The 22,260-nt window shown below is 69.0% G+C and overlaps 1 protein-coding gene across 1 annotated transcript; it reads left to right on the top strand.

Moving 5' to 3' along the window:
• Positions 1-714: 714 nt before the first annotated feature.
• Positions 715-18,645, top strand: GNA11 (G protein subunit alpha 11). Its single transcript, XM_016163534.2, has 7 exons — positions 715-868; positions 11,447-11,631; positions 12,927-13,081; positions 13,457-13,585; positions 14,901-15,030; positions 15,110-15,263; positions 16,127-18,645. The coding sequence occupies exons 1-7, from the start codon at positions 733-735 to the stop codon at positions 16,315-16,317; spliced, it is 1,080 nt and encodes a 359-aa protein (XP_016019020.2). The 5' UTR covers positions 715-732; the 3' UTR covers positions 16,318-18,645.
• Positions 18,646-22,260: the final 3,615 nt, after the last annotated feature.

The following is a 22,260-nucleotide window of genomic DNA, read 5'->3' as shown; positions in this document are numbered from 1 at the left end:
ATTAATGGGGGATCCAAGCCTATACACAGAGGGCGTTCTGAGAATGGACGAGTGGAAGGTTCTTTCTGGTTCGGCAATGCCACGGCGCTTCCCGGGGGACCGTGGAGGCTGAGACCCTAGCGTCTCGCGTGGGTCCGCTGTCCCCCAGCTCCGGGACCACATTGGCGGGATCCTTACCGCCCGCTCTCCAGCGAAGCGGAGCCGAGCGGGGCCGAGCAGGGCCGAGCGGGGCCGAGCCGGCCGGCCTAGTCCGCCACATTCCCACAATCCCGGGCGGCCCCGCCCGGCTCCCGGCTGCGCGTCCCCCTTCCCACGTCGGCGCAACCTAACCCGCGGGCGCGCCCGCCTCGCCCCGCCCCGCCCCGCCCGACGCCCCGCCCCCGGCCGCTAGTCCCGCCCCCACGGCGGGCGTGCGGGCCGCCGCCCCCTCTCATTGGCCGCGCCGCCCGCCCGTCGGCGCAGTGCCCGTGCGGGTTAGGTTGTGCGGCGCTGTCGCTCGGTCGCGGCGGCTGCGGTTGGCGGCGGCGGCGGCGGCGGCGGCGTTGCGGGCGGAGGGCGGCCGGGCGGGAGCGTGCGGCCCAGAGGCACCGGCGCTCGCGGGCAGCCGAGCGGACCGGCCGGCCCCGGGGGCCAGCGCCGAGAGCCAGGCGGGCGCGGCCGGGGCGGCACCGGGCGAGGGCCGGGGCGGGGGGCGGCGGCGGGGGCGGCCGGCGGGCGGCCGGGGCCGGGACGATGACTCTGGAGTCCATGATGGCGTGTTGCCTCAGCGACGAGGTGAAGGAGTCCAAGCGGATCAACGCCGAGATCGAGAAGCAGCTGCGGCGGGACAAGCGCGACGCCCGGCGCGAGCTCAAGCTGCTGCTGCTCGGTGAGTGCGGCCGGGCCTGCCGGGGTCCGCGGCCCGCGGGGGCGCGTGCTGGGCGGGCGCGGCCGGCGCCGCGGGCTGTCCCCGGCCCGGGGCCCGGGCTGTCCGCGCCGCGGCCGGGGCCTCGCCGTCAGCCTCTGCCTGCGCCGTCCATGGCGGGGACCCCGTCTTGGGGGTCTGCCCGTCTGTGGTGTACTGTCCCAGTGGGGCCCTGATTCCTACCGCGTCAGCTGTTGCCTGTGCCGTCCCGGTCAGGGCCCCTGGCCTCGGGGTCAGCCAGGTGCCCGTGCTGGCCGGGTGGGGGCCCCACCCTGTCCACGCCGTTCCCCTCCGGCCAGCTGATATTTGTGGGGTCAGCCCCTGTCTCTGCTGGCCTTGGTGAGTCCCCGGTCAGCCCTGCTTCTGCTGTCCACATTAGTGTCCTGGACCCTCAGGGTCGTCCTGTGCTATCCATGGTCGGTCTCCGGTCCCCAGAACTCTCCAGGGTCAGTCCCCTGCTTCTGCTATCCACATGAGATCTCCAGAACCTGCAGGGTCCACCCTGGCTCTGCTGTCCAGGCCTCCGGAACCCTGGGGGGGGCGGTCTGTCTTGTGCCCCGTCTCAGGGATGAGGCCCCTCCCTGCACAGGGCTGGCCCCCCGTCCCTACCCCACGCTGCCCCCGGCATCTGTTCAGGCTCAGCCCTTGGGCTGTAATCCACAGACGCGCCCCTCACCTCCCAGGATTCCCTCTCCACTCTTCCCGCCAGGTGGAGCCCTGCTCCCTATAGGGGGGCCTGTCCCCCTCCTGCTTTCCCGTTCCCTCAGGCCAGCCCCCTGCCTCCCCTCCCCTGGGGAAACTGTTTCTCCCCCCAGAGGGGTGCACCCGTGGCGGGGAGGACAGCCTCTCCTCTCTTCCCAGGGCTTCCGTTTTAGCTGGAGGCTTGAGCGGGTGGAGCCCCGAAGGAGCCCTGTGGGTTTTCGGAACCAGCCAACTCATCAGCCTTCCTCAGGCCCTCTCCTGCTGCCTTGGTGCTGGTGGTTTCTCCTGGGTCCTCCTCCCCTTTGGGCGAAGACTCCTGTCTGAGTCCCTGTCGCCTCGGGGCACACCTGTTGCGGGGAGCCAGCTGTCAGAAATGTGTTGTCACCCCAAATAAGGGCCGCTGAAGGACTTAACCTCTGCTGTCAAAGGCGAGAAAGTCATTTACAAATACTACACAGGAACCGGGGCCCTGCCCTCTTCTGAGCCCCTCGTTCGTGCTCCCGGAGTGTGGGGAGGCTGGGGCTGCGAATCGCTCTGAAAGCCACTCGGGTAGTGCTGGGCCGGGGCTGGAGGACGGGTGGGGGGGTTACAGGTGCTGTCTGATGCGGACAGTGGCCTTGGTGGCCCCATTTGCGTTTCCTGCCTGGAGGGTCCTCCCGCTGATGAAGTACCTTCCCTGTTTTCTTTTCTAAATATGTATTCCGATTTACTTAAAGGCTGTAAAATAGTCTGTCTTTGCAGAAAAGACAGGCAGAGAGTGATCTTAAACGTTTGGAGGAGACTTGCAGTGGGGTCCGAGGTGTACTTGCAGGACCTCGCGGCACTGGCCAGCTTTTGCAGGGGTCAGTAGGGTTTACCTTGGGGGGGGGTGCTTAGAAGTCACATGTTTGATGGTGTCGTCAGCCGGCCTTGCTCAGGGGCCGCATGAGGCTCTAGGCGCCTCCGCCACCTGTCCTGATCACGTCCAGGCTTCAGGTGGATGTGCGGATCAAGGCCGCAGGTCAGCGGCCCGAGCTGCCGCAGCCTGTGTGGGTCCGCAGTCTCTCTGGTCTGCGACGTCTCCATGGAGGGCACGGGGGCAGACAGGACAGTGAGGGTGACGTGAGCTTGCGGGTCCAAGGCGAAGGGTCCTGACCCAGGGGGTGCGTGTGGGTGGGGCAGACCTGCGGGTGCTGCCTCAAGGAGCGAGCCCGCAGGCAAGGGGCCCAGGGCCTCTGCGGGAACCCGGGGCGCGTCCCGCCCGGCAGCCGGTCCTCCTGGACTGGGGACCCGTCGCTGGGATGGGAGGACTGTGGTGGTGGCCGGAGTGGGGTGTGAGGGTGCAGAGAGGGCACCCTTACTGCGCACCCTCTGCCTGGTGCCTGACCTGCTCGTGGGAGCCATTCCTTCCCTCCAGCAAGCCAGCCGCTGGCCGGGGACTGTCCACGTTAGCAGGGAGAAGTCGAGGGGCAGACCGGGTGTCCCCAGCTGTGAGGGCTGTGGGCCACCGGGCACTGCCGCAGGGGCAGGCCCCTGCCCCACCCCCCGTGCTCCAGGCCGAGGCCGCACACAGTGTGGCGGCAGCGTGCGCAGGTCCTGTTCCTGGGACGTTCTGGCGGTGCCTGCCTTGGCACCGGGGTTTGGAACCAGGTGGAGTGAGTTCCTGTCACTGGAGAAGCCCGCGCCCACTGCACCGTGTGTTCTTGGTGGCTCCCTGGGGCCTCTCCCTTGGCACGGGGCAGGTGTTGGTGGCCGTCCGGGTGGTGGGAGTGGCTGACCGTGGAGCTCCTGGAGCCGGGCTCCGGCCCTCGGGCTGGGGGACCCGCGTGGGCTCTGTCCCCACTGGTCTTTCCATGGCTCCTTTTTAAAACAGATGTGACTCCAAAGAGGCGTCTCTTTGCCCCACAGCAGAGGCCCCCCTTGGTACATGGGACAGTGGGGCCGGGTTGCTCTCGGGGGGGGGGGGGCGGTCCTGGGTGCTGTGGGCTGCTGAGCAGCCTCCCTGGCCCCACCACGCTATGCCAGGAGCACCCCGGTGTGACACCACAGCTGTCCCCAGACGTGGCCACGGTGCCCCGGGGGTGGGACCACCGCATCCGAGACCCTGCCCCACGGCAGCACACGTGTGAGACGTGCGTCGCACACCTGGTGTGTAACCAGTGAGTTATTTTGTCGGTTGCGTCCTGATTGTTTAAAAAGCGCGTTTTTGTTTGTAGGGCGGGAAGCCGCGCGGGCGCCGTGTGCGTGCAGTCGGCACGCAGTGTGCGTCTCAGCGCGCGCTCGGGCGGCCCTGGCTTCGTGGCTCTGGTGTCCCCGCCCGCCCGGGAGCCGGCACGTGGGGTGGCACCCGTGCGCGGTCTCTGTGCTGTGCCGGCGCGCGCCGGCCCCTGGGACGCCTCGCGCACCCATCCGTGGCCCAGCACCCCGCGGCCTGCTGGGGAGCTCCGGGCGGGGGCTCCCGGGCAGGCCCTCTGGCCTCTGTGCAGCCCTTGGCCCTGACGTTCCTGTCACTTGGCAGGAAACCACCGAGGGGGCCCGCGTCCGTCCCTTCGGGCAGGTTTCCCGTTTGAGATTCCTGGCCCTGGCCCTCCATGGCAGCGTGCTCCGGGGCCGCGGCCGGCCAGGCTGAGCTCCGCGGCTCCGGGATGTCTAAATACAGCAGGGCGGGCGGCTCCAGGGCTTCCTGTCGCCGGTTGCCCCCCCAAGGCCCTGAGGAGGCCCAGGCCGGGTGGGGCGCCTCCCAGTGCTGGAGGCCCAGAGTGAGCACGGCCACCAGCTCCTGCACAGGGGCCTGGCCACGTCCCCTGCAGACCAGGAGAGCAGCGGGACACGCCCTGGGGGGCCTTTCTCCACCCCTCAGCCCTTGGGGCTGCAGAAGGACCTGGATGTGCCCCAGGACGTGTCTAACTTGCTTTAAGTTAGAGTTAAAATTACACAGATCTGACTGAAAGGGTCTGCTTCCCGGGCGCCGTCCTCGGAAGCGCTCCAGGGGTGCAGACCGCCCCCGCACCCAGCTGTCCCTCCGCGCCCCGCTCGGCCCAGGGCTCAGCGCGGCTGCTCTGTTCCCGTGGGGCATGCAGGGCCGAGCCCCTGACCCCCCCCCAGAGGACAGGGTAGTGGGGCCAGTGGCCCCAAGCCCCGATCGCACAGACGACCGCACAGACGCGGCCGCAGCGTGCCGGGCCGGGCTGCCGGGCGCTGCGGTGAGACAGAGGAAGTGCTCGGCCCGGGGCGCGACCGCAGGAGGTTTCGCTTTCTGCTGCCTGTGGCTGCGCCGGCCTCGCTGCAGCCCGAGCTGTGGCCACCGCTGCCTGTGGGCTGGGAGCCGTGCGGGAGCCAGGCTGCGCCCCAGGACCCTGGCGGGGGCGCGGTAGCCCCTCCGCCATCTGGGCCTTGGGGCGGGGCGGACAGCACTGGACAGGGTGGTCCCGTCTCTGGTCCCTGGAGGGCGCTCCTTCCCCTGGGGACAGTCGGTATCCCTTGGTGGCCTGCTCGCCTGGTGCGTGTGAGCAGCCGATGGGAGTCTGGGCGTCTCCATGGGCTTGGGGCGTTCCGCGGGTGGGGTTTTTTCTTTTTGGTGGCATTCAAGCCGCCCACGGGACCGGGACCCCAGACCTCGGCTGCCTGGCTCGTGGGAGGGGACGCGGCCGCTCGCCCGCGTTCTCAGTTCTGTGCTCTTGGGGTGCGGGCTCCGTGCCTCTTGGCCTTAGGGCGCCTGGCTGGTTGTGGGCGCGTCCCCCTGCCAGGGCGGCTCCTCATGGCCCCGCCGTCCCCGCGCCCCCGGGTCCTGGCCACCCCTCAGCATGTAGCACAGAGCCCGCAGGCCTCAGGGCCGTTTGCCGAGCGATCGATTTGTGATTGAGTTCAGTGTCCCTGGGGGCTGGAATGGCATCACCTGGTGCCCCTGATGTCCCCGATGCCCCCACTCGCCTGGTCGCAAGGCTCCCTGCTCAGGTGGCCCAGTCGCCACCTGCCTGGAGCCCCCTGCTCTGCGGTGTGGACACACAGGGCCTGCGGGGTGCCGCTCGCTGTGGCTCCCCGCCGCGTCCCCTGCGGGTGGCCTGGGCTCGCGCGGAGGCTGGGCCCGCAGGCGCGGGGCGGAGGCAGGGGCACTGGCCCTGGGCGAGACCTGGCGACGCAGGCATGCTCCCCAGCCTCGACGTCCTCGACTGTCAGGTGGGATTGGCGCCCTGACCGCACAGCGCTGTCGTAGGAGGAAATGCAGTCGTGCCCGCCAGGCGCCTGGCGCACACCAGGTGCTCAGTGCCCAGGAGCCTCGTCCTGTGTCACCACCTTTCCCACTGGGGGCTTTGCATGCATTCCCACTTGAAGGCCGCCAGAGCAGCTCGGGGCGGTGGGCGTTCGCAGCCGGCCACGCTGGAGGGGGTCCTGCCCCCCACCCCCCCGTTTGACTCCGAGCCTCGCTTTTCCATTCTGTGAAATGACAGCAACCGTCCTGACCTGCGGTCATCGCGAGGGTGACGTGGTGTGACGGGCGTCGCTCTGGGGAGCACCGTCTGTGTCCTGCTCATTCGTGGTGTCCACCCTGGCTGGTGGGCGGGGCCTCTGTCCTGCAGCCCGGCCCCTGGGGCCCAGCCCTTGGGCCCGGCCGTCTCCGACCTCTCCCAGTCCCGGTGCCTGGGTGGGGCTGTGCGTGGCGGGTGGCCCTCATCTGAGTCGATGGGGGTGTCGCCGAGATGGGCCAGGCAGGACCGGGGACTCAGGCCGCGTCCCTTGATTCTCAGGGGCATCAGGAAGGGCCGCGACGAGACCCAGCACGTGGGTGCAGGCAGGGCTCAGGACGTCCCGATGGTGGGCACGGCCCGCGCCCAGGCCGTCGCAGAGTGGCCTCCGCGGCCGCAGAAGTGCAGGTGGCCGCGGTGCACCCTCGCTGGTGGCCCGAGGCTGGCAACGGGGCGTGTCCCCGATGTGCTCATGTTTCCCCACGTCCCTGTGGCCGCAGCGTGGGGGACGCTGTGGGCGTGGACCCACAAGACCCGGGCGTGCCGAGGTCCGAACCCTGTTACCTCAGCATAGCCGCCCACCTCTGTGCCTGGTCCCTTGGCTGCCAGTGGGACAGAGCGGGGCGCCGGTTGTGCTTGTGAGGCGGCGCGGGGCGCATCCCGGCACCAGCCTCAGCTCCAGGTCTGCGCTGCGTGCCCCGCCCGAGGGTGGCCCCGGCCGCACACCTGCCGCAGCCAGAGGTGCGCGCTGCGTGCCCGGGAGCCCAGGCCCTGCAGTCCGGGGCCTGGGCCGGCAACTCAGGCCAGTGCCCCCCGCCCTGCTCGGCGCCCTGCCGTCCGGGGGGTCCTGGCTGGAGTGTGGACAGCCCGCGCCATTCTGGACCCCAGCACTCGGGTTCCTGTTGCCGGCCTGAGGCCACCTGGCCCTGCTGCTGTGGATCCTGGGCCGGCAACTCAGACCAGTGCCCCCCGCCCTGCCCGGCGCCGTGGCTGGTTGGGGCTTGAGCCCCTTCCTCTCTCACGTTCGGGGGTGTTGCTGGGGCTCGGGCTCGCTTCCTGGCCCGCCGTCCGCGAACTCTGCCCGTGGTGCGGGCGGGTGCCTCCCGCCCCCGTGTGGCGTCTCTTTCCCGGCCTCTCCTCCACTTGGCCGCAGCAGGGGCTGCGCTCAGCTCCGCCCTCCCCGTGGCACCGGGCTGAGCTCACCCAGGAGGTGTCCTGCAGGCCCCACCCTGCTGTGCCGGGCCACTATGCCCGGCCGGCTATGCCCAGCCACCTGCTGGGCCCCCGGGGCACGCGGGGCGGGTACTATGGCCACCTTCCGGGAGCTCACCTGGGCTGAGGTGGGACCTGCGACCCCTGGGCCGTACCCCCGGTCCCCCTCCCCCTGTTCTCAGAGTAACCACAGGTGGGGTCCAGCCTGTCCAGCCAGGGGACTCGGGCACCTGTGGGGCGCCGATGGAGCCAGCACTGTGGTTGGGGCCAGGTTTCTTTGGGAGGAATTGTGGCCTGTGCTAGGGGCTGGGGACAGGAGGCTTCGGGCAGACAGACCCCTGTCCTGGGGGAGCTGGCCCCAGTGTGTGGAAGACGGGGACCAGCGGCCAGCCCCTGGGGAAGGCACAGCTGGGCCATCGGGGGTGCTGGGCGCCTCTCGGAAACCGCATCCCGGCTTCGGTGCAGGGAGCTCGGCGGGGCTGGGGGGCTGGGGCCGTGGGGCACCCCGCAGGCGGCAGCAGGGGGGCGGCTCCGTCGCGGGAGGCGGCGTGTGTGTGGCCGCTCCTCCCAGGGGCGCTGCCGGTGACCGAGTCCCCCGCCACCGTCGGCCCCGAGCGCTCCCTCCTGCCCCAGGGACCCTCGCGTCACCCTCCTGCCCCGCCGTTCTCCGTCTCCGCAGGGTGCCGTGCGCAGGGCCGGGAGGCGCGCATTTCCCGCGTGGCTCCCTGTCCGTCACTGGGTCGCGGCTGTGGTACGGACGGGCCACAGCTTGTGACCATCCGCCCCGTGAAGGACGCGGGGCTGGTGCTGCTCTTCGGCCGTCCGGACAGGCCGCCGGGATCGCCACGTGCGGGCGTCCGCGGGGCTCGTGGGCCTGGGCAGCCGCCGCCGCCTCGTGCCGTAGACCCATCTGTGTGGGCAGAACGGGCCCAGAGGGGGGGACCTGCTCTCCTTGGTGGGGGCAGCTGCTGCGGGTTCTGAGCCAGAAGGGCGTGCGCGGCGTCCCCTGGGGGTGCGTGGCCGAGGGCTGGGCAGCATGAGTTGGAGGCGGGGGGCCGAGGGCTACGGGGAGGCGGGGGGGGGGTGTGTGGAGCCGGCCAGGACCCCAGGGCGTCGGCCACCACGATGGGGCTGGGCGAGTGGCTGCCCTGTCCGGGCAGGTCCTTGCACCGGCGAGCTCTCTGGGCAGGTGGATGTTGGGTTGGGTGCGTGGGGCATCCTGGCGGCAGACACTCTGTTGGAGGTACCACGTGCTGACAAGACGTGGCCGCGGCCGAGTTGGCCAGGAGACTGGGCAGCTCAAACCGGAGGCTACAGCCAGCGCGTCCGAGACGGAGGCCAGGCGGCTTGTCCCTCCCTCCCGGGCGTCCTGGCGGCTGAGCGCCTCTCAGGCCAGCTGGGCCTGGCCCGTTCCAGGGCCGAGGGCGCCGCCAGCCCCCGCCGCCCGTGCCGGGGCCCCTGGCTCCGCGGCTCACGCTCAGAGCTGGTGCCAGCAGCATCTCCTCACTCGGCCGCGGGTGGCCCGGAACTCAGGTGGCACGCGGCCCACGCGCCCTCCCCGCCGGGCCCCCAGTCGGCGGCTGGCGCCTCCACGCCCTGCTTGCTCCGTCCTCCTCTCAGAGGCGGCTGGCTGGCCACGCCGTCCCTGGGGTGTCCCGTGCTGACACCCGGCCTGCGCCATGTGCCCGTCTGAGGTCCCTGGCGTGGCTCGGCGCGTGGCTTTGCAGGGCGGTCTCTGCAGCCAGGTGGGCCGACGTGTGACCAGCTCACACACCTGTGCTGTCTCGTGTGCCTTTTGCCTCTTGGGGGTCGGTCGTGGCCACGGTCTCTGCCGCGAGGGGTCTTGCCGCGGGGGCGGGGCGGGGTGGGACCTGTGGCAGCTCCTTGCAGGGGCCGCGCTGCGTTTCGGGGCTCGCGGGAGCCCTGCCGCCTGCTCCTCAGGTGTAGGGGGAGGTCGCAGGTGCGGCGTCTGTGTCCCCGGCTGCCCCCCATGCCCCCGGCCGGCATCGCGCCCGTCAGGGGCGGCCCTGAGGTCTGCTCCGCCGACAGCGCTGCCTGACACCCCCCCCGCCCCCCGGGGCCCGGGGTGTGCCCGCGCGGCCCCCATGCGCCCTGGGGCCCGCCTCGTCGTTCCTCCTCCGCCGCTGGAGCCAGCGCACGGCCTGCCGCTGCTCGCCCGGGTGGCGGTCGGGCCTCGGGCTCCCCGCTCGTCCTCAGCACCCTCACGTGCGGCCGGCGCTGGCGTCGGTGGCCCGCGGGGCCTGGCGGCCCGTGCGGCTGTGCGCGTGAGGGCCCTTTCAGCCAGGCCCGCACGCGCTCAGACACGGGCCACGTCTGGGGATGTCTGTGCTGTCACACCGTGGTGCCCCTGGCATTGAGTCGTTGGGGGCCAGGGACGCTGCTCAGGACCCCGCAGTGCCCAGGACGCCACACGGAGTTTCAGGGCCTCGGTGTCCGCAGTGCTGGGGGACGCGGTCAGGGGGTGCCGTGCCGGCGACCACAGCCCGGCACGGCGCCTGTGGTGTGCAGTGAGGGGCCGGCATGGACCCCTCTGAGGGGACATGGGGTGTGCACAGACCCCCACTCCCTCCTGCCCCGAGACTCGGGGGTTTGGGGCAAGGGGCAGAGAGAGCGTCTGGGCGGACAGTGCGGGGTGGTGTGGGGTAACTGCCACCGATGACGGAGCCCAGGTCGCGTCTATTCATTCCAGAAGGGCCCAAGGCGGTCGATGAAAGTACCGGAAAGAGGCGGCTGCGGCCAGGCCCCAGCTGTGACCTGGGCCTCCCCGAGTGAGCGCAGGTGCTGCTGGGGTCAGTCACCCAGGGGACCCGGCCCCCAGGCCACACAGCAGGAGCTGGGGAGGAGCCGAGAGGGCGTGTGGGGGCCCGCGCTGGGTGCTCGACCAGGGGTCCGAGGCAGCGCGTTCTCAGGAGCTGAGGTTGCCGGTGCTGCGGGTGACGTCGCTCCAGGCCGCGGTAGCTGGAGACCCCGGAGCTCGTGCGGCTGCAGGTTCCCAGGCCCGGGCGCCTCCGCGGGGCCCACCACAGCGTTGTCCTCACGGCGTGGCCGCCCCGTCCCCGACGGCGAGGAGGAGCCCCATGGCTCACGGTCTAGCCTTGGAAAGGACGCACCACCATTCGCCTGTTCTTGGAAGCTCGTCACTGAGTCCCGTCTGCCCTCTGGGCGGGGGACACGGCCTCACCTCTGGGAGGAGGCGTGGCAGAGATTTGTGGACACGCGAAGCCACTTCAGCTGCTGTTCTCACGCGTGTGGGGGGCAGTGCGCAGAAGTGGGGTGACCAGGGCAGCGGGGGCGGTGGGAGGCTGAGGCAGGAGAGGCCCCGGGGCCAGGGCGGGGTGGGGGGCCGGGGCCGCACGGCCCCTTTCAGATGCTTTTCCCGACTTTCTGATCGTCCTGGTCCTGCGAGGCGGCAGAGGTGCAGCGCGGGGTCTCTGGGGGGTCGGCATGCTCACCCCAGGAGCCCGGTGAGGCGGCTCTGAGGCACGAAGGGGGTCCCGTGACGTGTGCCTGCCGGCTCGGTGGACAAGGAGCACAGCGCCGAGGTCCCGTGGGCGGAGCCGGGCAGTGCTCTGCGGTGCCGTGGTGCCGGGTCGAGCTGCGAGTCTGGGTCGATGAGAAGGGAGCTTCTGGAGCCCTCGGGGGGACGGTCAGGTGCCCCATGACTCGCTTTGGCCTCTCCGTGTGGCCCTGGGTGCAGACAGCAGACTCGCCCCCAAGGAGACTTTGCACGGGGGCTCCGGGGGAGGCGCGGTCAGAGGAGACTGGGTCCGGGGCCTGTGGGTGACTAGTGGGCGGCCAGGCAGGGAGACGGCGGTGTCTGGTGGAGGCGCGTGTGGCCGCCGCCGGCCCCCTGTCCTGTCTGCAGCCCCAGGGGGGTCAGACGCTGCGTCCCTGCTGGCGCTGGCCGGCAGGGCGCGTGGGGGCCCGACGCCTGTCGTGTGCCCTGCAGAGGTCGCCCTTCCTTTCCCTGAGCTCAGTCTCCTGTCGTGTAGGACGGGTAAATCGTGGGGACGGGGTTCAGAGAGCGGCGGCTGCTGGCCAGGTGTGTCCCACGCCCCTTCGGAGGGCTGGCGAGCCGCCTGGGGCAGGGGCGGGCGTCCCCGGGAGGGCTGTGCGTGCCGTCCGCGGCCAGCCCTGCGTCTGACGGGGCGTGCGGGGCCGGCAGGCACCGGCGAGAGCGGGAAGAGCACGTTCATCAAGCAGATGCGCATCATCCACGGCGCCGGCTACTCCGAGGAGGACAAGCGCGGCTTCACCAAGCTGGTGTACCAGAACATCTTCACCGCCATGCAGGCCATGATCCGCGCCATGGACACGCTGAAGATCCTGTACAAGTGCGAGCAGAACAAGGTGAGCCGGGCCCCCGCGCCGCCCCCTGCACGCCCTGGCGGGGTCATGGGCCCCCCGCGCGGCTGCCCCGGGTGGGCAGCGCGGGCCCTGGGTGCCGCCCCTGGGAGGGCCCGGTGCTGCCAGGCGCTTCGCGCCACAGCCGACCCCGGGCCACCCCCGGGCCACTCCCGGGCGGCGCCCCCCCGTCCCCTGCTTCCGTAGCGATTCTGTCGAGGGGGTCCCCGTACCGTGCCGGTCGCACGTTTGAGCCGTGCGACTCCCTCACTTCACACTGGTCACAGAGTCCTGTCTAGTCCCAGGACGTTCTCTCGGCAGCGGGCGCCCTGTCCCCGTGGACAGCCGTCCCCGCCCCACCCCTCCCCCTCCCAGCCCCTGGTGGCCACGAAGCCACTTCCCGCCTCTGCGGAGCCTCACACCGCGCGGCCCCGCCTGGCCGGTGTCTCCCGCGCGGCGTGTTTGCGGTCCGTCCGCGTGGCCGAGCGACACCCCGCTGCGTGGGTGCGTGTTCACTCCACCCTGTCGCCCAGGGCTGGACATTTGGTTGTCCCTGTCCTTTGGCCATTGTGAGTCCTGGAGCCACGACATTCACGAATGAGTTCCTCGCATAGCCTTTTCTCACTTCCGGGCGTATGCTTAGCTGCGGAGAATTCGGGGTCACACGGTGACAGCCCGCTCTCCCCAGTGGCCGCCCCAGCAGCGTGTCCCGGTGGCTCTCGGTGGCCCCCATGGCTTCGCTTTCACAAATCTGTTCTTGCGGCTTCTCACGCACGTGGCCTGGAGTTCATGTCCGTCCACACGTGGCCTGAGTCAGCTCACTCACTTCAGGGCTTACAAAGGTCAGCGGATCTGTGCCGCGTCGCCGGCGGGCATGTTCCTTCGTTTACCCCCAGGTCAGGTCACAGAGAATCGGGGGCCCCCGCCATCCCCGAGTCCTGGCCCTCTGGGCCTCGCTGCCGGGCCTGTCCCAGCTGAGGCCCAGTCGGAGTCCGGTTCGCAGCTGCGTCGTAGGTGCCCAGGACAGGGACAGACCGCAGCCCGTGCAGACAGCTCGGCTCGGCACACGCCTCCCCGGCCCCGAAGCTGCTCGGCACGGCGGCCGGGCAGGCCCTGTGCGGGGAGCCTGGATCTCAGCTTTGCTTTGGGGCCTCGCCCCAGGGACGGGCGCGGCCTGTCACCCTCACCTCTTTCTCCTGCGCGCTCACATGGAACTGGGGCCCCGGTTTCCGCTCTGGCCGGCCGGGTGCTGAGCGTCCGGTGCCCTGGTGAGCCCGCGGCCTCCTCTCCCGCCCGCCCAGGCCAACGCGCTCCTGATCCGGGACGTGGACGTGGAGAAGGTGACGACGTTCGAGCACCGGTACGTGAACGCCATCAAGACCCTGTGGAACGACCCCGGCATCCAGGAGTGCTACGACCGCAGGCGCGAGTACCAGCTCTCCGACTCCGCCAGATAGTGAGTGGGCCGGGGGCCGGGCACGGCGGGCTCGGTCCGGGACGCCGCGGGCTGCGCTGCAGGCTTCGCTCGTGGCCTCAGCTCTCTGTGGGTCTCAGGGGACCCCGAAGTTGGAAGTTCATTTCCAAAGAGTCACCCCAAGCCCAGCGGCCTCTCTGGTCCCCTTCCTCCGGAGCCCGTCCTGGGGTGGCCCTGTGAGGCGGTCCTGAGGCTTCCGCAGGCCAGTGCCATTTCTGCCCCGTGACCCCCAGAGGGTGGCCTGTGCCTCGCTGCCCGGGGCGGGGCGGGGCGCGGCGTCCCGGCGGGTCCCCAGCACTCCCGGCCCCGCGGGGGATGCTGGCGGCGGGGGCCCCACGCTGCGCCTGCCCCGCACAGCTACCTGACGGACGTGGACCGCATCGCCAGCTCGGGCTACCTGCCCACGCAGCAGGACGTGCTGCGCGTCCGCGTGCCCACCACCGGCATCATCGAGTACCCCTTCGACCTGGAGAGCATCGTGTTCAGGTGCGACGCCCGGGCTTCCCGAGGGGGCGGCCTTCGGGCCGGGGCTCCGGGTCGGCCGTGAGGCCTCTGCTCCCCAGACCTGGGGCCCGCGGGGCGTGCAGTGAGGGCCCTGGGTCCTGGTCCTCGGCCTCGGGGTCCGATCAGGCTGGGGCTTATGGGCAAGTAATGGCCACCGAGATTCGGAGTAAGCCAGGCCCCAGTGGCTGGGGGCAGCGGGCGCGTGGCCTTCTGGTGGGGGCGTCTGCGATGGGGTCCCGGGGGAGGAAGGCGCGGGCTTGTGCGGGAGCGGCGGTGGCCCGGAGTGCCAGCCAGAGCAAGGGTGCGGGGGGTGCTGGGGGTCCCGGGGCCCCCTACTCATCTGTGCCCTTGTCTGGTTCGTGCTCCCATGAGGCTGGCCAGGGGCCCTGGCTCCACGGTCGTGGTCTGACCCGATCGCTGCTCGGACGTCACTCAAGGGTGGCCCTGGTGTGCGGTCCCCGAGCACCTCGTGCAGCGACCTGGCGCCTGGGCGTCCGGGTTCCGGCTCGGTCGTCTGTGGAGGTCCATGTGCCATCGAGGCCGTGGCCCCCGATGCCACGCCCTGCTGTCCCCCAGGCCGGCTGCAGCTGCCCGCGTGGGGCGGGCTCCCGCTTGCTGGGCGCTCGGCCCGCCGCCAGCTCCTGCCCTCCTGCCCGCAGTCACCTGCGCCTGCCGCGCGTCCTCCGAGCCCCTGGCAGGGGCCGGCTATGTCTCAGCTGCTTCTGTCTGCGCCCCGCCTTCTCCCAGCAGTGCAGACGGCGCCCCGCCGTGGGGGCCCCGGGCCTTCTCCAGGCTGGGTCGAGGGGCTCGGGGACAAGGGTCTCCTGCTGCCTTGTCTTCCTGTTTCAAGATAAGGTGTCTTCCCTCGTCGTCGAAGCGCTGGGGAACGCACTGGTGGAGAGGGGGCCCCGGGGCTGGCCCTGCGCCCGGTGCCGCCCCAGCCCCGCCGGTGGCTCCCCGCCTGCCAGCCTCACGCCCCGGGGAGGGCGCGCTCCGGGCAGCTGTCCTCCCCGCTGGCAGCGGCTGACGCGGGCCTGCCGCCTGGGCGCCCCTCTGGGCTGCACGTTGACCGGTGGGGGGAGGGCACGTCCAGACGTGGACCCTGGGTGTGAGGTGGGCCCGTCCAGGGTCTGCAGCTCATGCCCAGCACGAGCGCCTGTCACTGCGCTTTGGGCCGAGGGCTCCTGTCAGTCACACCCGGAGGGTGGGCCTGCGGCCTGCGCCGTGCCATCTGGGCTTCTGCAGGTGCGGGGCCCTTGGGGACCTCACGGCTGCCGGGCCCCGCGGTGTCCTGCAGGATGGTGGACGTGGGAGGACAGCGGTCCGAGCGGAGGAAGTGGATCCACTGCTTCGAGAACGTGACGTCCATCATGTTCCTCGTGGCCCTCAGTGAATATGACCAGGTCCTCGTGGAGTCGGACAACGAGGTGAGGGGGGCCCCGGGCGAGGCTGGGGGGCGCCCACCGCCGGCCCCCGGGGCCTCACCAGGCCGGGCCTCGCCCGCAGAACCGCATGGAGGAGAGCAAGGCGCTGTTCCGGACCATCATCACCTACCCCTGGTTCCAGAACTCGTCTGTCATCCTCTTCCTCAACAAGAAGGACCTGCTGGAGGACAAGATCCTGTGCTCCCACCTGGTGGACTACTTCCCCGAGTTCGACGGTGAGCTCGGGGCCTCCGCCCCCCGCTGGGCGCCTCCGGGCTGCCCCTGCCCCTCGCGGGGCCTCATGCCCGCGCCCCCAGGGGGAGGAGCATCTGTGCGAGGGGCAGGAGGCGGTCGCTCGGCCTGCCCGGTCCCCATTGCCCACCTGAGCGAGGCGTCCGTGGGCTCGGTGGCCTGGCCACGGAGAGGCGTGGCGCTGGGGGTGCAGGGTGACCCGGCCCGCTGTGCAGACCACCTGCCTGCCCCGTGCGCGCCGGCTCTGTGGAGCCCACGGGGACATCCTGTAGGTCCCCGAGGCTGGCCGGGCTCGTTAGGAGCAGGATCTCAGATGAAAAAGGGCGTCGCACCCGGGTCTCCCACGGGGCGTCTCAGATTTGGGGGCTACCTGTGGAGCCCGACCTGGCCGTGGGTGAGGACCCTGGATCCGGGCTGTGGGCTCCAGAGCGGGCCTGGCAGGCCTGGGTGGGGTGCTGGGCCCCGCACCCAGCCCTTGGCCCGTGGGCGAGGCAAGTGGTCGCGGGGGCTGTGGGCAGGGTCCCCCGTGGGGGAGTGGGAGGGAGCAGTGACATGATGGGGACCGAGACTCGAGGGCCCTGCAGCTTGGACCGAGGGGCAGGGACATCGCTGGCGGGAGCCTCTGGGCGGCGGGGTGGCCGTGCGGGGGGGCGGCGGGGTGCGCGTGCGTGCACGGGGCGGGTGGGGGCGGCGGCCCCGGGGCCGTGGGTGCGGGGGGCCGTGCAGAGCCCCGTGCTCGCCCCACACGGGCCGCGCCTCGGCCCGGCACGTGCGTGAGCGGCGGGCGTCGCGGGGCAGGCGGCCTGCCCCTCGCCGCCGCCCGGCTCAGCGCCCGCGTCTCCCCCAGGGCCGCAGCGGGACGCGCAGGCCGCCCGGGAGTTCATCCTGAAGATGTTCGTGGACCTGAACCCCGACAGCGACAAGATCATCTACTCGCACTTCACGTGCGCCACCGACACCGAGAACATTCGCTTCGTGTTCGCGGCCGTCAAGGACACCATCCTGCAGCTCAACCTGAAGGAGTACAACCTGGTGTGAGCGCGGCCACGCCCGCCGGAGCCGCCGCCCCGCGCCTCTGACCACGGCCCTCCTCCCGCGGTCCAGGGGGCGCACACCTCCCTCCGCACCTCGCGCACCTGCTCACCTTCTGTCGGCGGCCCGGGCCGCGTTTTTCTGGCCTCGTCTGTGGCTCACCTTTTTCTAAAAAAAAAAAAAAAGTGGAAAAAGAAAAAAAAGAAAAATGAGACCAGTGGAGACCAGACAGGCGAGAGCCGTGCCCCAGGCTCCCTCGGGCCACCGAGGGACGGAGCCGCCCGCGCCCGGCCCCGGGACGTGCCGGTCCTCGTGGTCCTCCCGGCCCTGCCCGGCCACCGGGGCGTGGGCACGGGGACGGCTTCTCTTCCTTCCTCTTTTAAGTTATTGACACCCTCACGATGATGCCGAATTTTTGCTCACTGGACTCCAAGAAGAGGGCGTGGGTGGCGCCCCTGCTGCCCACCCTGGGAAGTGCCTAATCTTTTTTTTTGTTTGTTTTTGTGAGGAAAATCAGTTTGTTGCCTCCCCCACAGGGGAGGAAATGCCCGGTCCCGTCTCACAACCTGCGGCGGCCGTAGTCGGGGTCCCCTGGGCCGTGTCCCTAGGGCCATCTGCCTGCCGGGGGGCCCCTGGGGCCCTTTCCCTGCACGCTGGGTGCCCGTGCCCACTGGCCGGGCCAGACGGCGCCTGCGGTCACCTGCGTGGCCTGGCAGCCGCGGGGCCACTCAGTAGGAGTTGCTTTTGCTTCCATTCTGTTTTTTAACCAATTTGGGAACAGTGACAGTGGGCTGGGGACTCTTTCAGAATATTCTCAGGTCTGTCCCCGAAAGGAACGAGAGGTGGAGGAGGTGCCGACTGCTTCCGGGCTGGGCGGTGGCGCTGCCAACCCGCCCGGAGCCCCGCGAGGACTCTGCCTGGAGCCGTCGAGGGCTGCGCGGAGCCCGCAGCTGGTACCGTGGCCCCGGGTGGCCCCCAGGCCCCAGCCACGGCCCCAGCCGCGCACTGAGCCCGAGCCCCAGGCCCGAGTCCCTCCGCGGAGGGACCGAGGGCGGGAACAGCAGGGGGCCGGCCCCGGCCGGGCCGGAGGTGGCGCCCCGTCTGACGGAGACGGAGACCGGACACACAGCGCTTTGTCGGTTCCGCGTGGAGGTCGGGGAGACAGACGCAGACCCCAGTTCGCCTCGGCCCCACCCACTGCGCCCGGCCTCACGGCGGCGGTCCCCGGCCGCTCCTTTTTGGGGTCATGAATGAATACAAAAGAAACAACTCAAAAATCTCACCCAGCCAGCCAGCCCCGGGCCCCAGGCCACCCCACCCCACTCTGCCGGCCGCTGGCGTACCTGACGTGGAGGGGTGGCCGGCCCGCCGCCGTCTGCAGGGTGTTCGGGGCCAGGAGCTGGGCGGCTGCCTTCCTGGGGACCGGCCCTGTCCGAGGGCGGAGCGGGCTAGGGGTTCCCAGCCTCTCGACCAGTTTTCCAAAAGGGTCTTTTTCGTGCCATGTGTCTGAGAGGGTGGAACCGTAACCCCCGTCCACACCCTTGATGGGGGAGTTGGTGGGCCTGAAGGGACCTCGGGTCCTGGCACCTCGCAAGGGCCCAGGTCATAGAAGGGAACTGAGGTGGCCTTTGTGGGGGCGGCATGAGCCACATGGGGCACCCGAAGTATTAACTCCCCGGGAGGGGGCAGTGTGCCAAGCGTCCCGCAGCCTGAGCCTGGCCGGGGTGCTGCCCGCCCGCCTGGCCTCCTGGAAGCCCGCAGGCCCCGCCCCAGCCCCAGAGCTCGGCCCCAGAAGGGGGGATCCGAGGCCAGCCTGTGCCGGTGCCCCTCCCCGCCGGCGAGGTGGGTCCACCCCAGTGAACCCCCTCCCCGCGCCCACCGCCCGCCGCCTCCCACTGACCGCCCAGCAGTGCGGCCGCCGCCCGGGGCGCCCGTCTCCGAGAGACACCCTAGTGCCAATGGCCCCGGCGGCGGCGCGGCTGAACCGGCCGGCGGGGTGGACGCTGTCCAGCTGTGCTTGTGTATTTCCACAGTCCCGACGTCAGACCATCTGAACCTTAACCTATTTAAAATAAGAATATTATATAAAAATGCTGTTTTTAAACTTTTTGTCATCTGAAATGCATGTATTATCGCGCATTCTGGGGCTTGGGCGCCGTCAGCTCGATGCCAGCCTCCTGCGGCCGTCTGGGCGGGCGGGCGGGCGGCTCTGCTCAGCGTGCGGGGGCCCTGAGCCCTCCATCCAGAGATGCCTGATGGAAATCGACTTTTCATATCTTTCTCCTGAAATGATGAATTGTTTTAAATTGGAATAAATCTTGTTCCTAAATGCTGCGGCCCTTCTGGCTTATTTTCTGTTGCTGGCTACAGGGGTGGGTGTTGTGCGGCTGAGGGGCCCTGAGGGCTCCCTGGGAGGTCACCTGGACCCCCCCCCCCCGCCCCGGTGCCTGGCCCGGCCCTGGGCTGGGACCGTAGCACTGGGACCCAGGGCCCTGAGGTCCTTACCTGGCCCCTGATGTCAAGTCGACCCGCCTTGAGGGCTGGAGGCACCTGCTCCTTGGGGCAGGGGACCAACGTGCCCCGCACAGTCGGAGCGGCTGTCGGGAGGCCAGGGCCCCCACCTCCCCGCAAGCCGAGGAGTACGTGCGGGCTGGGCGGCGATAAACCACTCAGGTAGCCGGCCCGGCCATCCGTCTCCAGGGGGTCCTTGTCCCACACTGTCCCGTTACACCCGCCCCTCCCCCAGCCCCGGGCTCCACCGTGTCCCGTCTCCGAGGGTCTGACTCCGGACCGCCTGCGGGTGGGATCCCAGTGTTCGTCCTTGGGTCTGGCTTCTGTCCCCGAGCAGAACGTCCTCAGGGTCATGCGTGCTGTGGCAGGTGTCCATTTCCTTCCCCCGAAGGCCGCGGAGCCGTCTGGACGGACCACACGGTGCTTGTGCGGCGCCTGTCCGCGGACGCGGGGTGTTCCCACCCGGCCGTTGTGAACACGGATGCCGTTATCGCTGAGTCTCCGCTCTCACTTCTTTGGGGTAAATCCTCGGAGGTGGGGTTGCGGGCCGCCCCGTTTCACACGCCGCCAGGGGCCACAAGGGTTCCGACGTCTCCCCGTCCTCCGGTTGTATTTCCTCGTCGCTGGCGGGATATGCCTTGAGGGCCCCGTGTGCCAGGCGCCGTGCTGGGCGCTGCGGACACAGCCGGAGGGGGCGGCCGGAGGGAGTGGCCGGAGGGGGTGGCCAGGACGAGCCACTGACTTCACCTGTGAAGGGAGGCGCAGCAGGAAGTGGGTTGAGGGGCAGCCGTGGCCACTGCAGGCAGGCTTTTCAGGGACGGCCTCTCTGAGAAGGGGGCGCAGAGCAGGACCCCGGAAGGCACAGCGCCGTGCTGTGGCCTGAGGGCTCCCACAGAGGCCACAGCGGGCGACAGGGCCCGGGGCAGGACAGAGACCAGTCTGCGTGTCAGAGGAACTGAGAGGCCGTGGGGCTGGAGCAGGGAGAGCGGGAGGGGGGGGGAGGTCGTGCAGGCCCTGCCTTGTGGGCGCGCAGAGGACTCCGGCTTTTACAGAGGACGGTGGCAGCCCGGGAGCGCGATGGGCTGCCTCGGGTGCTCACGGGCGCCCTCTGGTGGCTCTTACCGGAAGGACAGACGGGATCTGCGATACGGGATCTGACTCCGGTGCGCACAGGTGCCCTCTAGTGGCTCCTGCGGGGATAGACGGGAAGGGAGAGGCACGATCCGGCTCGGTGCTCACGGGCGCCCTCTGGTGTCCGCTGCGGGCAGGACAGACTGGAAAAGAGCGGGAGCAGAACCTGACTCGCGTGCTCACGAGCGCCCTCTGCCGGCTGCTGCTGGGGAGGACACTGGCGGGGGCGAGAGCGGGCGCTGGCGACCAGGGCGGAGGGGACTGCGCTGGCCAGAGGAGCGACGATGAGGGCCAGACTAGTGGCGGCGGAGGAGGGAAGCAGGATTTGGGAGGTCGGTACTGGAAGAGGCCCTGGTCGAGGCTGCAGGCGCAGCTGGACGTTGTGCTTGCCACGTCTGGTGGAGGCCACTCTATCCCGCTCTCTGTCTCACCCACCTGCTGGGTTTACGCGCATCTCCCTGGGGAAGGTCCTGTCACCCTCCCGGTTCTAAATGGGGAAACGGAGGCACGGAGCAGCCGGCCCTTGCCCTGACGGAAGACCAGCGCTTTCCGGGCTGGCATCAGCCGCGACCCGTCCTGCTAGGTGGGGGCCAGTTCCAAAAGAAAACCTCAGGGCCCTTGTTTCGAAATTAGGAGAATTTCAGGATCAAGAACGAGCCCGAGTCCTGTGTTCACGAAGCTGGCCCTGCGGGCCGGCGATGGACGCTCGGGCTGGTCCCATGTTCGGGCTGCTGCGCGTAGTCCCGCTGTGAACTCTGCCCACGGTACCCACTGGGATCCAGCTTCCCATTCTTCCGGGCACGAGTCCGGGCGTGGGAATGCTGGATGGAGGCTTTTCTGTGTTCTCCAAATAGTGACTCACCAGTTAATAAAAGGAGAGGGTGGACCTCCATGTCCTAGTCTCAGGTCACCCCCAGGGTGGGGAGCATGGCCTTGAGTATGGCCAAAGGCAGGGTCCCAGGAGGGAGGCAGCTGTGGCCCTCAGTGGCCTGTAATCCCATCAGCTGAGGAGAGGTAATTTGACACTATATAAATGTCCTATTTCTCAATAAACAGATGGGACATTTTACATAATGAGCTTTGAGCAATGCATCTTTGCTGAATAAAGGAGAGTCTTTGGGTCAGAAGAAGTTTAGCTGTACAATCACCCGCACCCCCCCAGCGCTAGTGGGGGTTGAATTAGTGAGTGCCCTTTGACAAAAGATAGCGACTATCTGGGGATTCCTGATAACCCGGCAGTTCCACAGTTGGGTATTTATCTACAGAAAGTCACATATGGTCAATGAAAGGCATGGACCAAATATCCATAGCCACCCTACTCATCAACACCAGGTGAAATTTGACCAAATCCCAGCAACGGCAGAACGGATGACTATCGGCGATAATACTGTATCGTTCATTTGAAAGTCGCTAAGAGAGTAGATCCTAAAAGTTCTCATCACCAGGAAAAAAAAAATGTAACTACGTGTGTGGTCTTAGATGTTAACCGGACTCACCGTGGTGACCATTTCACAAGAGATGCAGATATCGACTCATCGTGCCGTACACCTGAAACTACTGTTATGTCAATTATGTCTCATTAAAAAAATAGAGAATACTGATCAGAAAAAAGGAATGGATGAGCAGATGGTGGGGTAGTCACCCAACGGAATCGTCTACGGCAAGGGTCTCCCATCCCCAGACCACCGACCGGTACCGGCTTCCTGTTAGAACCCGGGCCGCATGCCAGGAAGTGAGCGGTGGGCAAGCGATCGAAGCTCTGTCTGCATCTGCAGCCGCTCCCCAGCACCAGCATCACTGCCTCGGCCCTGCCTCAGGTCCTCAGGCACTTGATTCTCACAGGAGCACCGGCCCCCGGTGCCACGAAGGTTGGCGACCGCTCGTCTGTGGCAATGAGAATGAATGAATTACAACCACGTGCACCAATGTGGATTTACCGCACGAACGTAATGAGTGAGAGACAGAAACCAGACACGTCAGGATTCGCCTTGTGCAATTCCATTTAAATGAAGTTCAAAAAAAGTGGCAAAAGTTAAATATGATTTTTTGGGCGGCTTAGTTAAATCGTAAATTTCTAGAGAAAAGCAAGGAATAAAGAGGGACATGGCATGAGAGAATCAAGTCACAGAGAGGACATAATGAAGACACAGAACAGAAGCAGCAGACGGTAGAGCTGAGCGGAGAAAGAGACGAATCTCCGATTACCCCTCGGATTTCCTCTCGGTGGCCACTGCGATGAGCGGCCCGCACGTCAGCGAGGATGCGGACGACCCGCACGGCACCGTCCACAAACATGCGCAGGCGGCG

Source organism: Rousettus aegyptiacus, unplaced genomic scaffold, assembly GCF_014176215.1.
Source record: "Rousettus aegyptiacus isolate mRouAeg1 unplaced genomic scaffold, mRouAeg1.p scaffold_m13_p_16, whole genome shotgun sequence".
NCBI classification, from domain to species: domain Eukaryota; kingdom Metazoa; phylum Chordata; class Mammalia; order Chiroptera; family Pteropodidae; genus Rousettus; species Rousettus aegyptiacus.
The sequence above is the reverse complement of the archived record's forward strand: the minus strand, read 5'-3'. Positions and strand labels throughout refer to the sequence as shown.